Raw genomic sequence first — 20,316 nt, 5'->3', positions numbered from 1 at the left:
ACATAAATATGATAATTCAAATTTTAAACACATTTATTGGGTTCATATTGGAAATCATCACCATCTGATGGCATAGTTTTATGGATAATTACCGCCAAAGAGATAATGCAGCATATGAAAGGGAAGCTTTGAGGCTTCTCCACTCACTGGGAGGAGAGTGCGTAGGTTTAGTTGTGCATCTGAGCTGTACCCAAAAGGCAAATATGGGGAAAGTTGGGTGACAAGCATTCAGGCGTGTGGTTAACAAGATTGCATCTGCCGAGCAGGAAGTGCACGATATAACTAAACTACGTATTTAAAAAGAGGGGAAATTATTTTCACATTAAGTTCAATTCCATCAGTAATCCTTCCAAATATAGATAGAACTATTGCATTTCCAGTAGAAAAATAATTATTCAAATACCCTATAGTGCAAATCCCATTAATATAGTGCATGACAGTTCTTGATTTTCTACCACAGAACAAAACGGATAAGAATCCAGTCAACATTAAAAATCCGTTGTCTTATTTCGCTAATGCTGCTTACTGACAAGTAAATAATCAATACAAATAGTTCTGAAGTGTCTGAAAATAGACGGGCGATTTAAACTGTAACTAACAGCCATGCAGTTTCCAGCTGCAGTGCAGTGTTGAGGAAATGACACCAGCTTTGATGGGTTGTATAGCTTTTGAGATGAGCCTCTTTATGCCGCTTGCAGTTCCATTATGGCTTTGTTCGAAAGCTTGTTTACCTGCTGATAACATACACTGGTGGATTCAGGAGCACCGATCCAAAATCTGCTGCCAAAGTCACTCAAGTCTCATTGTACTGCAGGAGGAGAAGAATTAAATGTTTATGCGGAGGGGAATGCAAATGCTAAATGTGAAATCAAACTATGGGACCAATAAGGGATCAGAATAACTTTGCCAGGTTTTATTTTTAGCCCAGTTGCAATGCTAGCTTTGTGGAACACTCTTCATTTTAGCCTCTGTGCATCTGTGTGCTTAGGTTTTACTCAGTGGAGGAAACGCCGTTCCAATTTTACAGAAATGTTAAAACTGTAGGTTATTATTTTTCCAAATGGGTCGAGCAGAACATAATCTGATTCAATCATGCTGCATATTACTCTAATTAAACTGGAATAACCTGCCTGGTTGAGAAAAAAATACCTGATTGCGGTGCCGTTTGTCTCTGATAATATTCAATATCAAATAACCAGCAGATCAAAAACTGCTCATCAAATCTCGTCGTTGTACATCACTTGAATATTTTTTGGATTTCACTGTTAGAAAAGCTATGGTCTCGGGTCAAAGGAATAGCCCCTTGGTTTGCATATTAAAGAGGATTTGGTAGACCTCTGTTAGCCATGCATCCCCATGCAGGCAGGTCTCCAGGGGGCCAGCAGGGCCCCACAGACGGGCGACTAGGGGGCCAGGTGACCCTGTCTCTGAGGTTAGCAGGAAACACTAAAGAGGGATGGGCAGGGAGCTGAGGAGCCACTGAGTGCGAGTGTGCAAGGCTGGTGATGGCAGCTGTCAATGGTTTGGAAGGAGAAGCAGACAGATTGTGCGTTCTGTTGGTGCAGCCAGTTCGCCACCTGGCAGGCTTTTCCTTGTTAGAACTTCTTGCTGTTTCTGTTCTCATCAGAGAAATGTTTTTCCTCTTATCCTCCGTGTTCAGGGGAAGTTAAATTTGTCAAAATGTTTAAAGATGTTTAGTGAAATGCAAGTGTTTAAAGTGAGCGCTGTGCATTCAACAGAACTGCTGCTGTTGATTTTTATAAAATATAGTACAAAAAAGAAAAAAAAGGGCTATATATTTATGAATGTAAACCTTGCTTTTGGGTGATGGATTAAATAATTAAAATACAAAAAAAATCAACCAAATGCAGAATTAGAAAAATGTAGGGTAATGAAGGTATGAAAGGTGTTGCCTTGTACCCTGTGCGACGTTATTTGACTGTGTTTGTTAGGAAAAGGGGGAGTGTTTAAAGGGGTAGGATTTACTTGTGAAAAATAATCTGTAACTTTCAAATCCCATCATAGCCGTAAATACTGCTCCGTGTTGTTCACTTGTTAAGAAGAAATGCAAACGTAAAGCATGAACAGCTTAAAAGTACATTTAAAAATCAAATTTGGCAGTCAGTCCTTGTTCCAACAGGATTAAAAAAAAGTCTTTCATTTGATATAAATATATGCAAAGAGAGTGGTGTGGTGATCTGGGTGCCAGAGGTGGTGCTTTACTCTGGATATTCTGGCTTGGGCCTGTAAGGGACATAAATTAACATGAATTAACACATGCATGCAATAAGAAAATAATTAATTCAAGTTATCAGTCACCTCTTCCATTCCAGGAATCTGATTGACAAGATAAAGTAATGTGCAAACTGCTTTTCAAAGCTAACAGCCTGGAGCACCCCTCCTATTAGTTAGTCATTCCCTCAGTATCACACCCGGAATCTGTCATTTCACAATTTTCTCCTATAATGCATATGTGCCGCTCTCACCACTCCACTACAGCAACTGCCATCTAACAAGTTGACACAGAGAATGATACAATTCACGTCCAGTATTCAGTTCCATATACCGCAAGCATCTGAGGCAGACGGGTCAAGAATATGGTACATTCTGTTCTCTCTCAAAAATCGCTTTTCCAGGACTCTAGAGAAGCTAGATGAAGCTCCCATGATATCCTTCAAACACCTAGGATGAGCTTTTTTATCATTTAAAACACTCACCAGGTGTAAAATATAGTCTGTATTGATGAAATTATGCAATATTCCAAACCCGTCTACATTTTCTAAATCTTACTGTAATTTGTGACAGTCGTGCGAGTTTTCATTTTAAACCAGCAAGTGTCTTTAGATGCGGTCTTTCTTTCTTACTAGACCTGGCAAAAACTAGTTGACACGTAGTCACATAACACTCACACAATAAATGTGCATTCACATATAGCATGTAGTGTTCACAGTAAGATTGGAACTCAGAGGCATGAACGAGAAAGCTCAACTGTTTGAAACAGTTACATTCCTCGAGAAACATGTTGCAAATGTGGTGCGAATGTTTGCCAATAAAATGTATCTTGTAAATTATGACAAACCCAACGGTATGAAAATGCAGTTCTGCCAAGTTCACATGAGTCTGAATGTATAGGAAACCCTGGAGTGTTTTTGAATCAAACATAATGACATTTAAAAAAAAATGTTTATAAAGAATTTAGTCATTTGAACAGTCAACCCGGACCATCTGTATTCTAAAAATATTTAGATAAATAAGTAAGTTAAACATGTTACTGTTAGCTTGTATAGCCTGTTAGCAATAAAGGAGAACAGGATGTAGGATATATTTGTTAATGAACGTAATGACAAAATATATATATTAAAAATGTTGTACAGTAATTTGAAGTGACTATTCAAAATGTAGTCTATACTTGAACATGTTTTGATAAATAGGTAAATTAGCAAAGCAATGCTATGTTAGCCAGTTTAGCCTGGTGCTAAAGTGTATCCTACCTGTTTTTGTTTTTTTATAATACCTGCATTAACTGTTAAGTTTATGTTAAAACTACCTTTTTCCTGCCCATAGAGCTTCATTTTACTAATTTGGTAAAGTTTGGTTACAAGAGCTCTGGAGCTGACTAAGTCTAGTTGAAGTTAATTAAAGCTAACTAGCTAGCTAGTGCGTTAAGGCAGCTAGAAAGTAAGATAGCTAGTTTGTAAGCCTGAATGAGCTACTTAGCATTAACATGTATGTTAGTGAGCACAGTGTCAGATTCAAATGAGCCTAATTGGCAATTGGCATTTTTGCCAATTTGAATCCTTAATTGAGCTCAAATTTTAATATCTGGGTCTTTGCTGGAATAATGAATTGAATGTTGTGCAAGTAGCTTATTGGTTGGCTAAGTGTTTGGTTTGCTCTGTGCTATGGTTTAATGATAATAATACTGTTTTATGTCTTTAGCTACTGTGACTATTTCCCAGTGAAACTGAATATTTCAGCGGTGCACAGTTAAAGTGGGATTTGAATCAAAACCGTTGCGTTTGATTGGATTGCTAAAAAAGGGGGCGGGCTTAGAATTTAGCCATAGGGAGCTACAGAGGACTGTGGCTCCACACACACACACACACACACACACACACACACACACACCTCCCTTATCGTTTAAAGTTGCGGATTGATTGATTGATGGATGTCATGATATTATTGGTAAGATTGGTTGGTATTAGCTTAAGCGCACATCATATTTTGTTTTAAAGGAGGAAAAGATGATTGAATTTTGAAATTAAAATACGAAGAAATTAATTCTTTTATTGTTTTGCATTTATTGTTAAATAGGAGCACAATATGACCGGGGTTGTGATATTAAAGGCTTAAAAGGGCATTTTTTTTGCCCTTAAAGAGTATCATATTGCTATTAAATTAGTTTGCAGAGCTTATCAAATTTGCCAACAGGTTTATGAATTACGACCAAAGGGGCAGAGGTAAAGCAAGCTTTAAACCAAAAAGCAAACTTGTCCAATTTGGGTAGCGAGGGGAGAAAAAAAACACATCCAGAGGAGGATAGTGTGCACAAAAGTTGTTCTGTTGCCCGTGAGTGTGGTGTCAGCCAGTCCCAGTCCCTGCGGCCCTCACCGAGCACTGTGCAGGCCTGACTGCAGCTCAGGACATGGCCTCGTTTGTTCACGGTCCCCCCCTCTCTGAAAAGAGTTATGCTGTCTGTTTTGAATGGACAGCGTTTTTCTTTGTGTGCTCGATCAAAACAGAGGGCAAAGTTAGTCAGCAAGTTGCATAGCTTCTGCATTCTGATTCTTCAAGCCTCTTTTGTATGAAGTTTAGCACAATGTTTTACACTGTGTTTGACCTGAATGGCACGCTGGAGGTAGGAACACTTTTTCCCCCCAAACTACAAAATAGAAAGGGGTAGAATGTAATTCTGCTATCAAATATTCCTCATTCATGTTTCTGCTGTAGAACTAAACTCGTATACGGGGTTAAAAGCTCAGCTATAATACACAAAATGACAGAGTGCAGTGTTGCTGAAATATTTATATGCTTTTATCTGATCTATTTCCTAACCACAAGGTATTTGCCTGCGAATCCCTGGCACTTTTGATATTACCTGAAGGCAAATGGTATATAGATTTATACAAGTTATTTACAACAACAGCCAAGCCATTCCTCTGGAAACTAGGCTGCAGATCAAAGGATTGTTTTGATCTCTACTTAGCATATTTGTTTAACCTAGCCAGTGATTCTGAAAAGTGCACAAGCTTTTCGGTGATATGCAGAGCACCCTTTATCCGTCTTTTTCTTCTGTTAGCTCTGGATTTAAGTACTTTCTGTATTTAGGAGACAACTGGATTTGCCAGCTTTTGAAATTTAGTTGCCCACTGCTAGCAGTCTTGGCACTCAGAAATAGATAACTAGGTATGTTCCACTGCTAATCCTGATCGGCCTTGTAATAGTATTTGCGGACTGTACAGCACTCAATTAGGGCATAATGTGCTATTTTTATTTCCTTTAAGTTGGATTAAATGTGAAAACGTGTTTATTTTTTTCCAGTTTCCATCTACTGTTTACTGTGTGGGCACTTTGCAAAGTATTGTTTTATACTGTTTCAATCAGTACCACTCTCTCCATACAGGATTGCAAAATGTCAGGAGGAAAACAATGTCCAAACGCTCTCTAAAAAAGATGCCAGGGCAATCAGGAAATTTTCTGGAATGCTTAAGAGAATGCATATGCACACAATGCCCTAATTCTCTCTTACTTTGGGTTTGGGAAAGATGAGCCCAGGTTTATTGAGAGCCAAAAAAGGGGGCAGATGGCTCACAAGAGGGATAAACCTGGGAAGTCATGCTGTAAATGTGTTTTACAGAAAACAATGAAAGGAGCGGACAAAGCGATTGTGGCAAAGTCCTTTGGAAAATGGAAAAGCAGCTCTCTAAGGTCCAGGACCATGGAGAAGCCGGATGAGCCGTCCGAGGAGAGTAAGGAGGAGAGCCTGTCCAACTGCACCTGTGAAGCCCCCCAACTCGGCAAGAAACCAGTTGGTAAAAGTACCGTATCTTCTTATTTGAAGTCCATTCATGCTGCTGTGTCTCCCCGCTTATTTTTCTTGTGGCAATTTTAATTATTACTGTGGTGACTATTTTTTATTTATTTTTTTTTCCCTCTCCATTTGACTCTCTGGCCTGCCATATCCGGTGAACAAACAAACCACATTGTTGGGCAGGAGAATTCCTTTTGAGGCAAAGTGTGTCTCCGATGATACAGTGTTGCCAGAAAAAGACAAAGCAAAAAATAGCAAACACAAAAACAGTCACAGGTGCATGGGAAAAAGAGAGAACCGAGTGAATGGTCACTGCGGTCCCCAGGAGGTCTTTCAGTGTTAGCCAGTGCGGTGGGTGGACTTCTGACAAGGACGTTGGTTAGCAGCCAGGTGGAGTGTGTAACTGAGAATGCCTCTGTTTATTCTTTTCACATGCTAATGTGGCTCCTATGTGACTTTAATGCGGCAAAACTTTTTCTTGGAGTTAACATTTTTGTTGTTTCAATACCTGCTCTTGTATCACAGTGGTGGGCTAATTCAAAGGCTCCACACTCTTTCATACCGGCTTGGGACGGTGCCAGGGAGAGAGATATATTAACTCTGCAGTATGTCGATTTTACACTAGCGGAATATTTTCCTATACAAACGGGTACAGATTTTGCTTTTACAAAACACAAACGGGTCATTTGTGCTGTTGAAATTATAATTACGAGACATGTTTTTGTTTATTACATTTAAAAGCATATACATTGACATCGCTATGGATTCCTGGAGGAGGTGGTTCAGTGTTTATGTGCAGCGAAGCAATATGCTCTGACAAATATGTCTCTCTTTGATAAATTCCATCCATGTTGGCTCTTATCTTATCCGCAGCCCATTTTATATAGTGTAGCGTAAAATGTGGCCGACAGTATTTTATAGATTTTTATCCACAAAATACTGAAATTAGGCTTCTGACGAGCTGTACTGAAAGACTGCACATGGGCCCAAGTCCTGAGCAAATGCACCCCTATGTGGACAAAGTAAGAACAGTGGGGTATTTAGATGAAACAGGCCGTGCAGTCCTTATAGTGCAATTGTCTCTCTTTCCTACAGCGCTATCTAACTTGTTAGTATAATGGACTATCAATATTGCAGTAAACATGCTTTAAAATATATCTTTCATTAGTTTGTGAGCCAGTCTAATGTCTAATCCAGGAGCACAAAAGAGCAATATGGCCTCACACTATGGGTCTTTCCATACCTTGTAGTGTGCGATCTGTAAATAGCTTAAAAGGCATTGCATCTGCCATCTGCACTTCTAGGAACTCTTCTGCATAACCATTAAAACAAGCTGTCTCAGAGGACATCATTCGTATTTCAGCCTCAACCCTGAATTACTGTGTGTTCATTATAATTATAAGGGAGGAGTGTTGCCAGGCTAGCCTGCAGAATGCCAGGTGCACACTTCCATAATCTACCATTTTAAACAACTCAGAGCATTAGCAACAGTATCTACATGCTATTCAGCCATTAGTTCACTTTGGCTTTCATGCTCAAACTCACATCAGTCATCCGAGCATTTTTGTTTGCTGCAGGAAACATACAGGAAGAAAGTGCAATACTTTATAGTGCTCCATTTTCCTAAGCCTGCTTAGGTTATGTGACTGAGCCATGCCGCTGTGTGAAATTTTATCCCGATACTGGCACTGTATCCTTGTGAGGGAGTCTTGTAAAATAGGTTTACTTAGCGCCTTTGCTGGCATTTTCCGAAGATAGCAAATGCACAAACACTGTCCATGATCGGATTAACTGTTCAACAAAATGATGTAACTCTTTGTCTTTCTTGTGTGGCATAGGTTTCTCTGCTTAAGTTTAGTGGTCATCCACGGGAGAATAGAAACATTTGAAATCCAGTCACATCATTATAATCCATATATTATAAATGCAATAGATGACAGCCTTGGTTAGTCATCCTTTGTCACATAAATGTGACACGTGACTACCCAGAGTGAATCACTAAATTCACTAGATTTTACAGATACTGTCTCAAACTGCACAAACACCAGTCCTTAATTAACACAAGTCCTAATTTGTAAGGCGTTTCATTTTGAACTTAGCCTGATGTTGGTCCCCACTGTCGAGGCACAGGATTTAAATTGCATGTGATAAGTGTGAACGATTATTTTTTTTTAAGCATCCATATACAGTATAAAGTACGCTATGCCAAGTACACAGAACATGAATTTGCACCTGAGGACATATAGCTATACATCCAGAGTCACAAGGTGTGTCAAGGCAAAATGTTAATTACACAATTTATGACAGGAATCAGTTGAAATATCTCCATGGATATTGCTTATTTACATTTTAATTACTACTATTACTTATTCTTATTTTTTGGATGTGACCATAGCAAGCCCAATTCCTCCCCTACACTAGAAAGGAGCAAAATGACTGTTTTCCACTGGAGGTTTAGATGCTTGTTTATCACTTTTAAATACCATCATCTTTGCCGAAATCCCCTCTCAAAAGAACCTTTCACTTGCTGGAATAAATTCAAATTAAAATTTAAATCCCTCTTTGCATTTCTTCAGCCCTTTTTAAAATAGCTGCCTCCTTTTAGAAAGCTGTTTATGTAGTGATCTGTTCATAATCCAGTTTGTTTCTCAACAGCGAAAAACACAGAAATCGTATTATCACTATCTTGGAGAGATGATGCGAGAAATCAGGAAGTATAAATGTCTGGATCTGTGCAAGTTTTCAAAGTTGTAAAGCTGAAGGATATGGAAAAAAAAAAAAGCCTTTCAATAGAAGTAGTCTGTAACACTGCAATTTGACTTGCAAATATACAGAAATATAAAGTACATTGTGCCGATAACTCAAAAACATTTCACCAACCTTTAGCAAAGCTAGTGTAGAAATAGACAATGAGTGCTCATTCAACAAACACACACTATTTTGTCATGTTTCAGACGATGTAGACGGTATTTCTCAGTATACTGTCGATAGATGGCTCATCAGAAACGTTGATGCGTATGACATACAGCGTTGGAAGATTAACCCTTGGCTCTGTGGCTGACAAGTCATGCAGATCTCTGTAAACAGCTCTTTTCACTCTGAGGAGGTGCTCACCTTCTAATACACTCAGAGGAACAATATCCAATCAGAAATGTAACAAATGTAAACCAAAAAAAAGCAGACATTTACATGCCATGCCTTTTGATAACAATCCATTTCAGATGTAAAATGACACAGAAGAGGCCATAGGGAAATTTAATTTGCTGAAGCTAGATTGGATTTATTGTTTGGAAACAAATTATAATTGTGTCTCCAGAAAGTTAACCAAGATCTAAACAAAAGGAAATCAATGACCCACCCCCATTAATCACTCAAAGCCAGCTACTTGTGCTGAAGAAACTAACTTCATAATCAATTTCTTTGTTTTGCTAGGGAAGACATTTGCATTTTAGTTCATGTCAGCAAGCTTCCTGTGTCTGGTGCAATCAAAAATTGCAAGCCATCCACATTAATGGAGGTTTTTTTTCCTATTTATTCAAGTGCATATCTCTGAATACTCAAGATGATTTTAGCTTATTATGCAAACTACCCAACAAATATTTTAAAGACGGGGAGGAGGGAAATCCTGTTGAGTGGCAGACTTAACTTTTCTGATGCTTCTCATGCGGTGTCTTGCAAAAAAACAACAACAACAACATTTTAGTCTTTTAGTTTTAATGACTGACCAACCAAATATCTGCGCCTTAGCATCTTGCTATCGAGCACCCACGGGACTTGTGCGACCAGACAGAAATGCCTCCTGTTAGTTGTGTCTAGACATGCTATTACGGCCACCAAGGTCATTATCAAAGCACGCATTTTACACACCTGTTACCATTGTTTGGATGCTCGTTTTTTTGGCTGAACATCCAAGCTCTTATCTGGCCAATTGTAGGCGTGTCTGCTTCATTGTCTGCCCGCCTGAGAGGAAAAGATGGGCAGGGACCCCTAGAGACGCCCAGATCTGGACCTAACCTCTCAATGACACAACACAATGAGTCCACGGCCTCTGAACTACAAAAGCCAGAAATCAACTGACCAGTCATGCATTGATTTCTTAGATGTAAGCAATCAGATGCTCTCATGTGAGGGCAGTAAAAGTAAGGAACCAGCAGTGACCACTAATGGCTTTTAGTTGCTACTGGATCATTCGAACACGCAGTAATAGAAAGAGTATAGATTGAATTGAATCAATATTTTTCTGGATCCACATGGTTTTAAGAATTACGAGTGACCCTTTATTTCCATGCACACAATTTACAGCCTTAATTGTGATTTTTATTTTTTTTTTACACCACAGAATTAGATTTTTGGGCAGTTTGTTGAATTCAGACACCCTCATGAGGGCAGTCAATGTATGGACCCAGTAGTGACCACTAATGACTGATGCTTTTCATTGGTACTGATAAGGTGAATCATTTCGACCCGCAATTATACTTACAATTAAATCTTTAAATCGACAATTCTTCCGGAACCACGTGCATTTACACTTTTAATACCAACACACAGCCTTCATTGTGAGTCCATGTTTGGTCACCTGTCACATCTAGTAAAACTGTATCTTTGGCCACTTAGTGATTCTATTAGTTTTTGAGGACTACCCAAGTATGTTATACCCCGTGAGAGGAACATTCAGCGAATTTGGACCACAAACTCAAACACAACAGAGCCCTAGATCCAAAAGGCGTCAGTTCAAGGCAGAGATAGAAGACATCCTATATTTGTCCATAAAACATTTGAAATGTTATTGAAGTGTCTTCAAAGGACAGTGGATAAACATATTGTAAGGTTGCCCACGGTCACACGCAAATCGCCCCAAAGGGGATTGCTGGGAAGTAATCTAATCATTTCTTTTAACTGAGACACAGTGACATGCAGTGTAGATAATGATCCCCATGAAAAATGTACTGTATTTTCAAAAGAATATTCCCTGTCTGCTGACATTAACATAAAGATAGTTCTACATCCTGGAGCCATATCAACAACATGTACTTATGTTTGGTTCCTCGTATTTGCATATGCAAATATCATTTTTTTTAAACATTTGATTCAGTCCTTTTATGTGACTTTGTGTGATGAACAAGCGGCATCAAGTGGTTGCACAATGAGGTTTCAGTACCACCAAGAAGCATCTGTGTCATTTTAGACCAAGCTTAAAGCATTATAGCTGAAATTAACCACAGTTTAATATAGATTTTTACACATCCATCATATTCAATGGCACAGTGTGAATATGCATTGTTGTTTGGGTGTTCGGGCTGCCATGCGAAATTAGCCGCTTCGCTTTGTCGAAATTACGGGGCGGGGTGTTGAGTGAGGGGGTTTGTTGAAGTTTTACTGCTGACATTTTGATCTCACAGTGCATTAGAAGAATTCAGTTAAACATATTTGTGTAGGTTTCACAGGAGGAAGGTATAGTGCTCGAAACAACGGGGTGCTGTGACCCTTCGCTTTGCTTACGTAATTTGCAGCAGAATGCAAAAAGCTTTTAGACACAGATGTGACCCATTGTAATACCTTTCTAAATGCAATCAAACACTTTCTACAAATATGAGCAGGACTTTTTAAACGTGAACCCTTGTTTGACATGTAATTTTGTCCAACCCACTCCTCTTTCATTTCTCCATCAGCTCTCTCCAGTTATGCCCACATTTTCAGTTGATGAAATAGCTTGACAAAACACTAGTTTGTGTTCGATGCCTGCTCTGAATGAGGTCCCTCTGTCTCTCTCTCTCTCTTTTTTTTTTTTTTTTTTTTTTGGATTCAAACAGATGTTAGGGCCAAAAGAAAATGTTACATTTTGTAATGGCGGTGCAGTGTAGTCCTCAGTATGTTGCTGATTGCTTTACATGGGTTTGATTCTTTTTTCTGTGTGTGTGTTTTCTTCCAGCAATACTGATGTCTAGCTCAGGACATGAAATAATCATCCCTAGAACAAGCTTGTTGTGTCCTCGCAGCGAGATTGTCGGCATAAGCAAACAAAGAACATGTTATTTGATGAGATGCCTAGATAGATGATTCTTTACTTTCATACGATTATCAGGCACAAATGGTGAAAAAAAAAGAGGGGGAAAGCGAGCAGGTCGACTCTCTTTGTACGTCTCTTTCACAGTGTATCATGAATTGGCTCTCGAAGACAGTTAGGAATTAGACTTTCAAATGAGGCATTAAACAAGGTGATGATCAACTGCCAAACCTTAAGTAATGATATTCTCCATCCTCAAGTCCCCAGCCTTGCATAACCAAAAGGCACAAATCACAGAAAAAAAGAGCTTAAAATACATTATTATTACATATTGTGTTCACACGTCAGTCCCCGGGGGACCGGGGGGGACATCACCTACAGATAAGCATGTTTGGGTGGCCCCTACCATCAGCTGGGGAAGAGCTACGCTTGGATCTTGAGGGGGGCCCCCCTCATGGGTATCACTTATTTTAAATCCTGAGCCACACCATCCCCCCCCTCTTTTGCCCCCCCCCCCCCCTCTCTTTTGCCCCCCCACCCTCTCGCCCCAGGCTCCACCCAGAAGTGTGGTTGCCTTTGTCATTGTAATCTGGCCCTGTTTGCTAAACGCTTCCACTGTTTACTCTCTGCTATGGGGGCTTGTATGAACAGGAGTCAGCAGGACGCAGGGGTGACATCACTTTGGCTGGGGGGGGTTGTTTGAAAAGCTGCATTTGTGATTTCTCGGGGCCCCTTTCTTCTTTTATTCTTCCCCGTCTCTATCCAGGCCTGTCGAACGCATGAGCTAACTCAGGAGGCTAACATGGCCTTCAGGGAGGAATTACACCTAATTACTTGAATAACTGCTAGGCAGCAGCCTTCCGTAGTCACCCAAAATCATTTCCAGGTCTCTGCCTTTTACTGATAGCCAGACGTCTTGTCACAGAGAACCCCGGACAAAGCTTTTACATTCAAATGGTCCAGGAGAAATGAAACAGACTGACAGGTACAAACATTAAAAAAGGGGGGGAAATCAAATTAACGGACAAGGATTTCATATCGTCTATTTTTGTTGTTGCCGTAGCGATAAAGTCGCAGACATTGAAACTGGTCTGTTGAGCCATTGTTATCATCCCTGGCCATCTGCTGCTGAGGAGTGACATTCCCTCTCATTTGCATGATGAGTGATGTATGAGGAGCTTGGGAGGGCATATGCCCCGGTCTTATGACAAAGCAAGAGAAAGTTTTTTGTTTTTCTCTGAATAAGGATCGATACATATATACAAATAAAGCTGGAAGGAGCTGAAAAAAAGGAATAAATCACCTACGAGTGTGTACGTGTGTGTGTGTGTGTGTGTGTGTGTGTGCGCGTGTGTTTATTTGCCTGCATGTATGTTGCATCCTCGCTAAGCGCACACAAATCTGTGGTGTCTGTGCGAGAGTGCGCGCGCATGAGCGGAGGCTAGTGCGCGCATCTGCCTTCTTGTGTGCCTGTTTGTGTGTTTTGCGGATGTGGGAGTAGAGCGAGGAAGGGAGGGAGGGGGGGGGGGGGGGGATTGGGGGGGGTTGGTGGCTGTTGATGTGCAAATGTGCATCATGTTGAAGGGCTGTGAATGGGGAGGTGTGACGTAAAAAGGGACCCGAACGCAGGTGCTTATCTCGAGGCTGTCAAAGGCACAGTATGTCATATTCCTGGGGACTACCTTTCAAAGCCACAGCACCAGCTCAGCTATCAAGAGACTGGGAGAAAATCAAACTTTTTGGATCACAGCACTAGGTTGGTGTCAAAGTTCTTTTTTTATTTAAAGATACTGTCAGTTTGGTCAGCATTTATCATCCTTGATACTCTGCATCGCATGTGTGAACGACGAGCTTTTTAGCTCAGGCTGTTAGACGCTGTAATATGAAAACAAGGACTGTTAGAAAACTTAGATTTACACTGAGATTTACTCAGCTGCTAAACTTGTACTCAGTGGATTTTACAAGATTATGTGAAATAGTATTGTGCTGGCAATTGTTTTCCACTGTGTCGGGGTTGTGTGTAGAGAATATTGCGCTGGTGATGAACATTGTTTGCTTGATACAAATCGGTGTTCTTAAAATCTTAGCTGGGGAGCGAGCGCAGCTTCTGTCCAGGTTTCAGACAGTTTGAGAGGAGATTAAATGGCTCAAACTGTTTTTTGAGAGGCATGACCTATTTTTGATCATCCAGATAGCATGAGATACGGTCTATCTAGATTAAAGTCACAGCGTTTGTGTGCAGTATAAGCTTGTCTTAGAAGAGCACATGTTCGTATTGTGTGCAGAGACAAAGCATTGTCAGGTTGCCTGTGGCTTTGACAGTGACAGCTGTACATACAAGACCACTGAGGCTAATGCACTTAAACATTTACTCTGTGCTCCAGCAACGTATTTGAGCAGTCGCTGAAGTCTTTTATTGCATCCTGTTCGGGGCTTGCTGTAATTTGAATTGTAAGTGCGGTAAAGTTTGGAAACTATATGCTAACGTTGTAGAGTGACAGTAATATTGTCTACAAATCAGCTTTAGTGTTTATCTTTGCGGGTCTTAGATTTGGTCCAAATCATCCTGTTCTGATCCTCTGGAATCGTTTGTCTTGTAACTGTGGTAGAAGTGGAATCGTTTAAAAAAAACGATGTGCTAATGCTAAATGTAGTCTGACAGTAACACAGTCTACAGGGTGAACTTCTGCGTTTTACGTTGGTAAATCTTGGCTTTGAACAGATTCAGAGGGACTAAAGCACTCGACAGTCTCCAGAGCGACTATTGATTCAGGAGGACGGATGCTGGTTAGAAAAGTTCATCATTTACTAGTAACGTGTGCCACGCTAATGGCTCAGAATCTGCTTTATGACCTAACTTATTGTTGATCGTTGTTAAACAAGGTAGGATTTTTTTTTTTTTTTTTTAAGCAAGAGCTGACTTTAGGCCTAGGTTGAATTTAAAGCCCTGATATTATCACAACTTCAATGTCTTTTTAGGTTGTGTTCCTTATTCTTTAGAAGAAGTGAAAATAAACAATGTAGTATAGGGTCTATGTGAGAGAGAATATATACATATAAACATCTGCTTTATCTATTTCCAATGTCTCTTCAGAGGCATGATACACCGTGATTAAGGTGTTAAATCATTTTTAGGTTTGAAATTATTTGGAACATTTTCAGTGTTGAAATAAATCGAAATGCCGGTTGTCATTCTGCCTGTTAGCCTCCATTTAAATCACAACTCCATCAGCTTATTTCAGCTCGCATCTCAACTAACAAGAAAAAAAAAAAAAGAGCAACAAAAGACATTAGATAACACAGCGTTGTGTAACTGTGTCACATCTCGATAATCCTTTTGAAAAGTTTGGCAAGTAACAGATACAGGACCTGCGAGCGGGGTTATAAAGTTACACCTCTGCTCCTTGTTTTAATTACAAAAGCAGCACAGGCTGTCGCAGGGATGTGTGGTAAAGCAGTGATAAGTAAGAGGCATTATTCCTCCCTGCTTCAAAGCACAGGGGTGTTAGTTGCTACACAACACATAAATGTAACCCCTGTTCGCCTGCAGGAACTGTCCATGGTACCTGCTGCTGAACAGAACTGGGTTCACAGACTTACCCACACAGCTGTGAAGCACACTGAACTTGGAAAATGATTGATATTTTCTTCCGTTTTATTACGTTTCTGTGGCTTTTTGATTTCTAACAGCTTGTTTTAATTACAAGTCCACTGCCGACGGTGGCACACAATGTAAAAGACAAAATCGAAGGAAAAAGCCCCAGCATACACGTCAGTCTGTTGCATATTGTGTTACCTGTTTTTTTTTTTTTTTTACCCTACTCAAACTTCAGTTAGTTAATCCAGGAAAATGAATTATGTGGATTTAATTCAACAAGGTCTCAGAAATGATCCATCTGCTGTTGAGCAGCTGGTGAAAGGATAAATGTAATTAATTACTTAACTTTTAACAGTATTCCAGAAAAACAGTGCTGTTTGTGTGTCCTACTGGGAACAGAAATGTAAAGCAACAGTGTGATGTATATTTGAAATGTATTCCTTTCTCTTTGGTTCTCAGGAACATGTTCTAAACAGTCTTTCTATGTGGCCCCTAATATTGTTTAAATTGTGAAAACATACACATATTTTCAGGAATTTGTTAAAATGAAAATATATCACTTGAAAATATTACTAGTAATATTGCATAAATTAAATTTCATCCCATTATAAATTAAATATTATAATATGTGGAATTAGATCAAAGTAATCCTCATTTCATAAATTATATAGACTTTGTTTTTTTCGGGTTGTTCCTTTAGAAGTGGACTGATCCTGAGCAGTCACTCTAAAAATAGACATTTTAATGATTATCATATAAATCGTTTAAAAATCTTAATAAAATGTTAGTGTTTTAAAATAACATTCATATTTTCTAGCTTGGTTCTACTTTGCCGCAAAATGATCTAAAAATGTTAACAAGATTAAAACAGGTGGGATTTTCTGGAAATTAAAATAAAACAACACACAAAAAAACAAACCTTTTAGAGGATAGTTATTTGCTTGACAGGGCAAGACTATGAAATGTTCCCAATTAATATTACATGGGATTTTATTCCGCCTTTTCTTGTGTTAAAAATATATTTCAGAATTTACCTTGATTGTAATGTACCTCATTGGCTGTGGTTTTGTTTGTTGGCCTAACTATAAAGGATCTGCTTATACCCTTGTGGGTTGGGAAGAATTAGGATTTATGAATTTATTTCCTCTGTTGTATTGTTTAAACAGCTTTGGTTTAGTTTTGATCCCTTCCTCTTGCCTTTGAGGCTGTTCCACGGTGTCAGCTGTTGACTGATAGTAAGAGAACTGCCTCACAGTGTGAATGAAAGAAAACTAGCGGTTGGTAAACACTGATAAGGGATAAATAGAAAGCGGTCAGGCAGAGATAGTTCTGTGGGAGCCCAGATTGTGTGCGGTCTGTTAAAATGAGATTCTGAGCCTGTCCTTTTTATTCTTCCTCCCCTCCCCTCCCCTGTGCGGCGTTTGTCTGGAAAATCTCCAGTGACCCGGCTCGGCAGTCCCAGGCTGCAGTATTCTTTTTTTGTATTTGTTTTGTTTTCTAACAAGGGTCAAGTTGGCCAATAGACACGTCCCTGATGCTTATAGACAGCTGTCATGACTTCAAGTACTTACAATAGTAACATTTTACATGAATTCATGGTTATGCACAAACAAACGCTGCAGCAAGAGATTTGTTAAAAAAGCTAAATATGTACAGGATTTTGAAACCAGTTTATCGTGAGTCTTTATTACCTATTATATCACCTTTAAGATGTTTTAAAAAGCTGAGTGGGAGCATCCTTTCTTATATCACCCATTGCATATGTGCTCAGAGTATCATTATCAAGTCAAAGTGTATATATCACCATGCTATATTAATTACAGTCACATAATTAGACATTTACACTCTCTTCACCACAGACCCTGAGGAATATAAATCTCATTTCTCAATTAGAATCACTCCAAATTACTGTTTTATTCAATTCTTTTTTAGGAGCAGTCTGTCCTACCCATTGATTTTTTTTCTTCTTCTTCTTCTGGGGTGAATCTATCTTTTATGTGATTAAAAAGACCTTCAGAGGTCTTACCTTGAGGATCACCATGTGGTGTATTTACACAGAAAATAATTCAGCCCATTGTAGCCCAGCAGCTAATGAGATTGGTTGTTAAGTGAATGACACAAAGGCTAAAAAAAAAAAAAAAAAGAAAAAAAAAAAAGAGAAAAGCTTAGCGTTTCGGGTGAATATCACTGTGTCCCTGCGCGCACACACACACACACACACACACACTCTCTCTCACACACACACACACACACACAAACACACTCTTCTCAGCAGCGATGCTCTGGACTACCCTGTACCCCACCTCGATATCCTTCTGCTCCGTCTCCTCCCCGATGTCACTATGAGATGCAAAACAAAGGCTAAAAGGGGCTTGGTAAGTCGAGCTGGCGATTCTGCCCTGTCGGACATGTTGACATGAGTGCGTTTGGATGCAGGAGACAAGTGCTTCTGTTTGTCTGTGTGAGGATGTGCTGTGCTGTGTAAGCCTCAGGCTCAGATAAGTAGATCCATTGAGGGGTCAGTAACAGTGATGCTTGCTTTATGTTACTCAGAGTAAGATCACCACGATGCGCTTCTTGACTTCTTAATTTGCCGCTAAAACTTTTCTCTCCATCTCTCTCTCTGCGAGCCACTTGCACTTGAACTTCATGTTGTTTTATTTTTAAAGAGTAAAACGGCTGTTTTTTCGTGCCTGGGTTTGTTAATGGTGTGGGTTACTCAGACGCAGGTTATTGTTGTTGATCCTTGATTAAAGCTCGACTCGGTGCTGTCCAAGGATTTATCTTTAAAAAAAGCAATGAAAGGCATAATAGAGAGAGGCATGACAGCACAAGAGAGGGTCTTGTTAAGCAGCCAGGCTCAGATTGTATCGATTGCTGAGCTGTTTAGATGTTCACTCGAAAAGTGAATAGGTGTTGTTTCGACACAAACATGCACATTCTGATTGTGATGTTGCACCTTCCTGTTTTTGATCCCTGAAGAGCAGCGCTGGAGCATCAGCAGTGATTGCTGTTAACAAACGTTTAAGTGCATTAGCTTATCATGCTCCACTGTCAGGCTGGAAACTGGGTTAAAGTCCATCGCGTATATTAAACCCTGGACTTAAGTCAAATTTACATTTTGTTAAAGATTACTCCTTTTATTGATGCATATAATCATATTCATGGACCATCTGCTGATTTGGCAAGCATGGATCAAACTCACAAAACAGCCCTGCTAACCTTTTAAGTACAAAATAGTCTGGCTTAACTCTGCTAGCCCAGAAGTGTGCTCGTTTCTGTGTGTGTGTGTGTGTGTGTGTGTGTGTGTGTGTGTGTGTGTGTGTGTGTGTGTGTGTGTGAGAGAGAGAGAGAGAGTGTGAGAGATTGTATGGATATTGGATAATACTTAATTTAGATCCTCCAGGCTGCTCATGCCATATTTTATTTTATCGTGAGCGCTTTGCTAGCCGATCAGGGCTCCTGTTTGAACAACTGAGCAAATAATGTTTTGTCTGACAATGAGCTAAGCAAAATCTTGGTACGAGGAGCCTGATTAAACTCTTGACCACAAGCGCGCCGCTCTGAGTTTATACCCGTCGCCATGGTTACGTGGATTTTTCACAGTGCAGCGCCGCACACTTCCACCTGGTTGTGAACGGCTGCACGGGCCTCGCCTCTGGAGTGTGATAAAACACCGCTCAAGGCTCCTCTAGTTATCCCGACAGCTGATTTAGTGGTGAACTATCTCCCAGTGTGTGTTTCACAGAAATAGGAATTCACCATTGGGCACCCTTACTGCGTGAAATACTTATGTTCGACTCATTCCAAACAAAGCTTACGCAGATTGAGAATTCATATGCCAGAGGTAAATCCGAGTTAACACGGATTTATACTGGCATGAGTTAAAGGACTAGAGTTTGTAATCCAGGTGGCCAAGGGATTTTACCATACAGTGGCAAAAATCACTTAAAACTCTCCCAACATCCTAAGCCACTGAGCTCAGTAAGCAGACAGATTGTTCAGAATTGATGACAGCACAACTATATCAGAGCTGGACTCCGTGTTGGTTTGCGCATGCATGCGAGTGTCTGCGTTCGTGTGTACGGCCCGTGTTTGCGCGTGTGCGCATATGTGAACATGTCTGCTTCCTATATATACACTCAATTAGTACTAAATGGGCTCTTTAGAATAAGACCTTGACAGATTGGTGCTATTTTGCTTCAACATGGTAGGGGAGGTGTATTGGGAATACCGCCTTCTATCTGCATAAACATCAGTAGCATGAATTAAAAAAAAAAAGAAAAGAAACAGCTACCTCCTCTCAGTGGCCTCTGACTGATAAGCAAAGTGATCAAAGTCGCTATAGTATTCAAATAGTCAATGTTTTGATAGCCCTTTGCTTAATCACCATATCCAATACATTAAAAATAATGGAAGGAAGAACAAAGGTGCGTCTTCTTATGTGTGTGTCTGTGTGTGTGTGTGTGTGTGTTACTGTGGGTGTGTGTGTGTGTGTGTGAACACGCACACCCGTGTGCACATGTGTGTGGAGGACAGAGGAGCAGAGATAGAGTGGAGTTGTTTAATGACAGGAACAGCTGACTCATTTAGAGGGAGCAGTGAAAGGTAATTAACCCTGGGAAAACTACAGCTGCCATGCGAGCTGTTCACTTCAGCGCAATCTGATTAGGAATCACTGCT

General features: G+C 40.0%; 1 protein-coding gene across 5 annotated transcripts in view; it reads left to right on the top strand.

Annotated features, from left to right (window-relative positions):
- The first annotated feature begins 4,793 nt into the window (after nucleotides 1–4,793).
- Nucleotides 4,794–20,316, top strand: part of st18 (ST18 C2H2C-type zinc finger transcription factor) — a 40,894-nt gene continuing 25,371 nt past the window's right edge. For 3 of the 5 annotated variants that reach the window (XM_068701983.1, XM_068701981.1, XM_068701979.1), the window contains exons 1-2: nucleotides 4,794–4,858; nucleotides 5,858–6,038. In XM_068701983.1, coding sequence (XP_068558084.1) covers nucleotides 4,805–4,858; nucleotides 5,858–6,038 — 235 coding nt within the window. In that variant the 5' untranslated portion in view covers nucleotides 4,794–4,804. Of the gene's footprint in view, nucleotides 4,859–5,857; nucleotides 6,039–13,615; nucleotides 13,792–20,316 lie in introns of those variants that run through there. The other 2 variants (XM_068701982.1, XM_068701984.1) reach the window with 2 other exon arrangements.

The sequence above is a fragment of the Cebidichthys violaceus genome, unplaced genomic scaffold (genome assembly GCF_023349555.1).
Source record: "Cebidichthys violaceus isolate CVI_PGR_0920_01 unplaced genomic scaffold, fCebVio1.0.p SCAF_8, whole genome shotgun sequence".
Taxonomy (NCBI): Eukaryota; Metazoa; Chordata; class Actinopteri; order Perciformes; family Stichaeidae; genus Cebidichthys; species Cebidichthys violaceus.
Note: the sequence above shows the minus strand (reverse complement) of the source record. Positions and strands in the feature narration are given on the sequence as shown.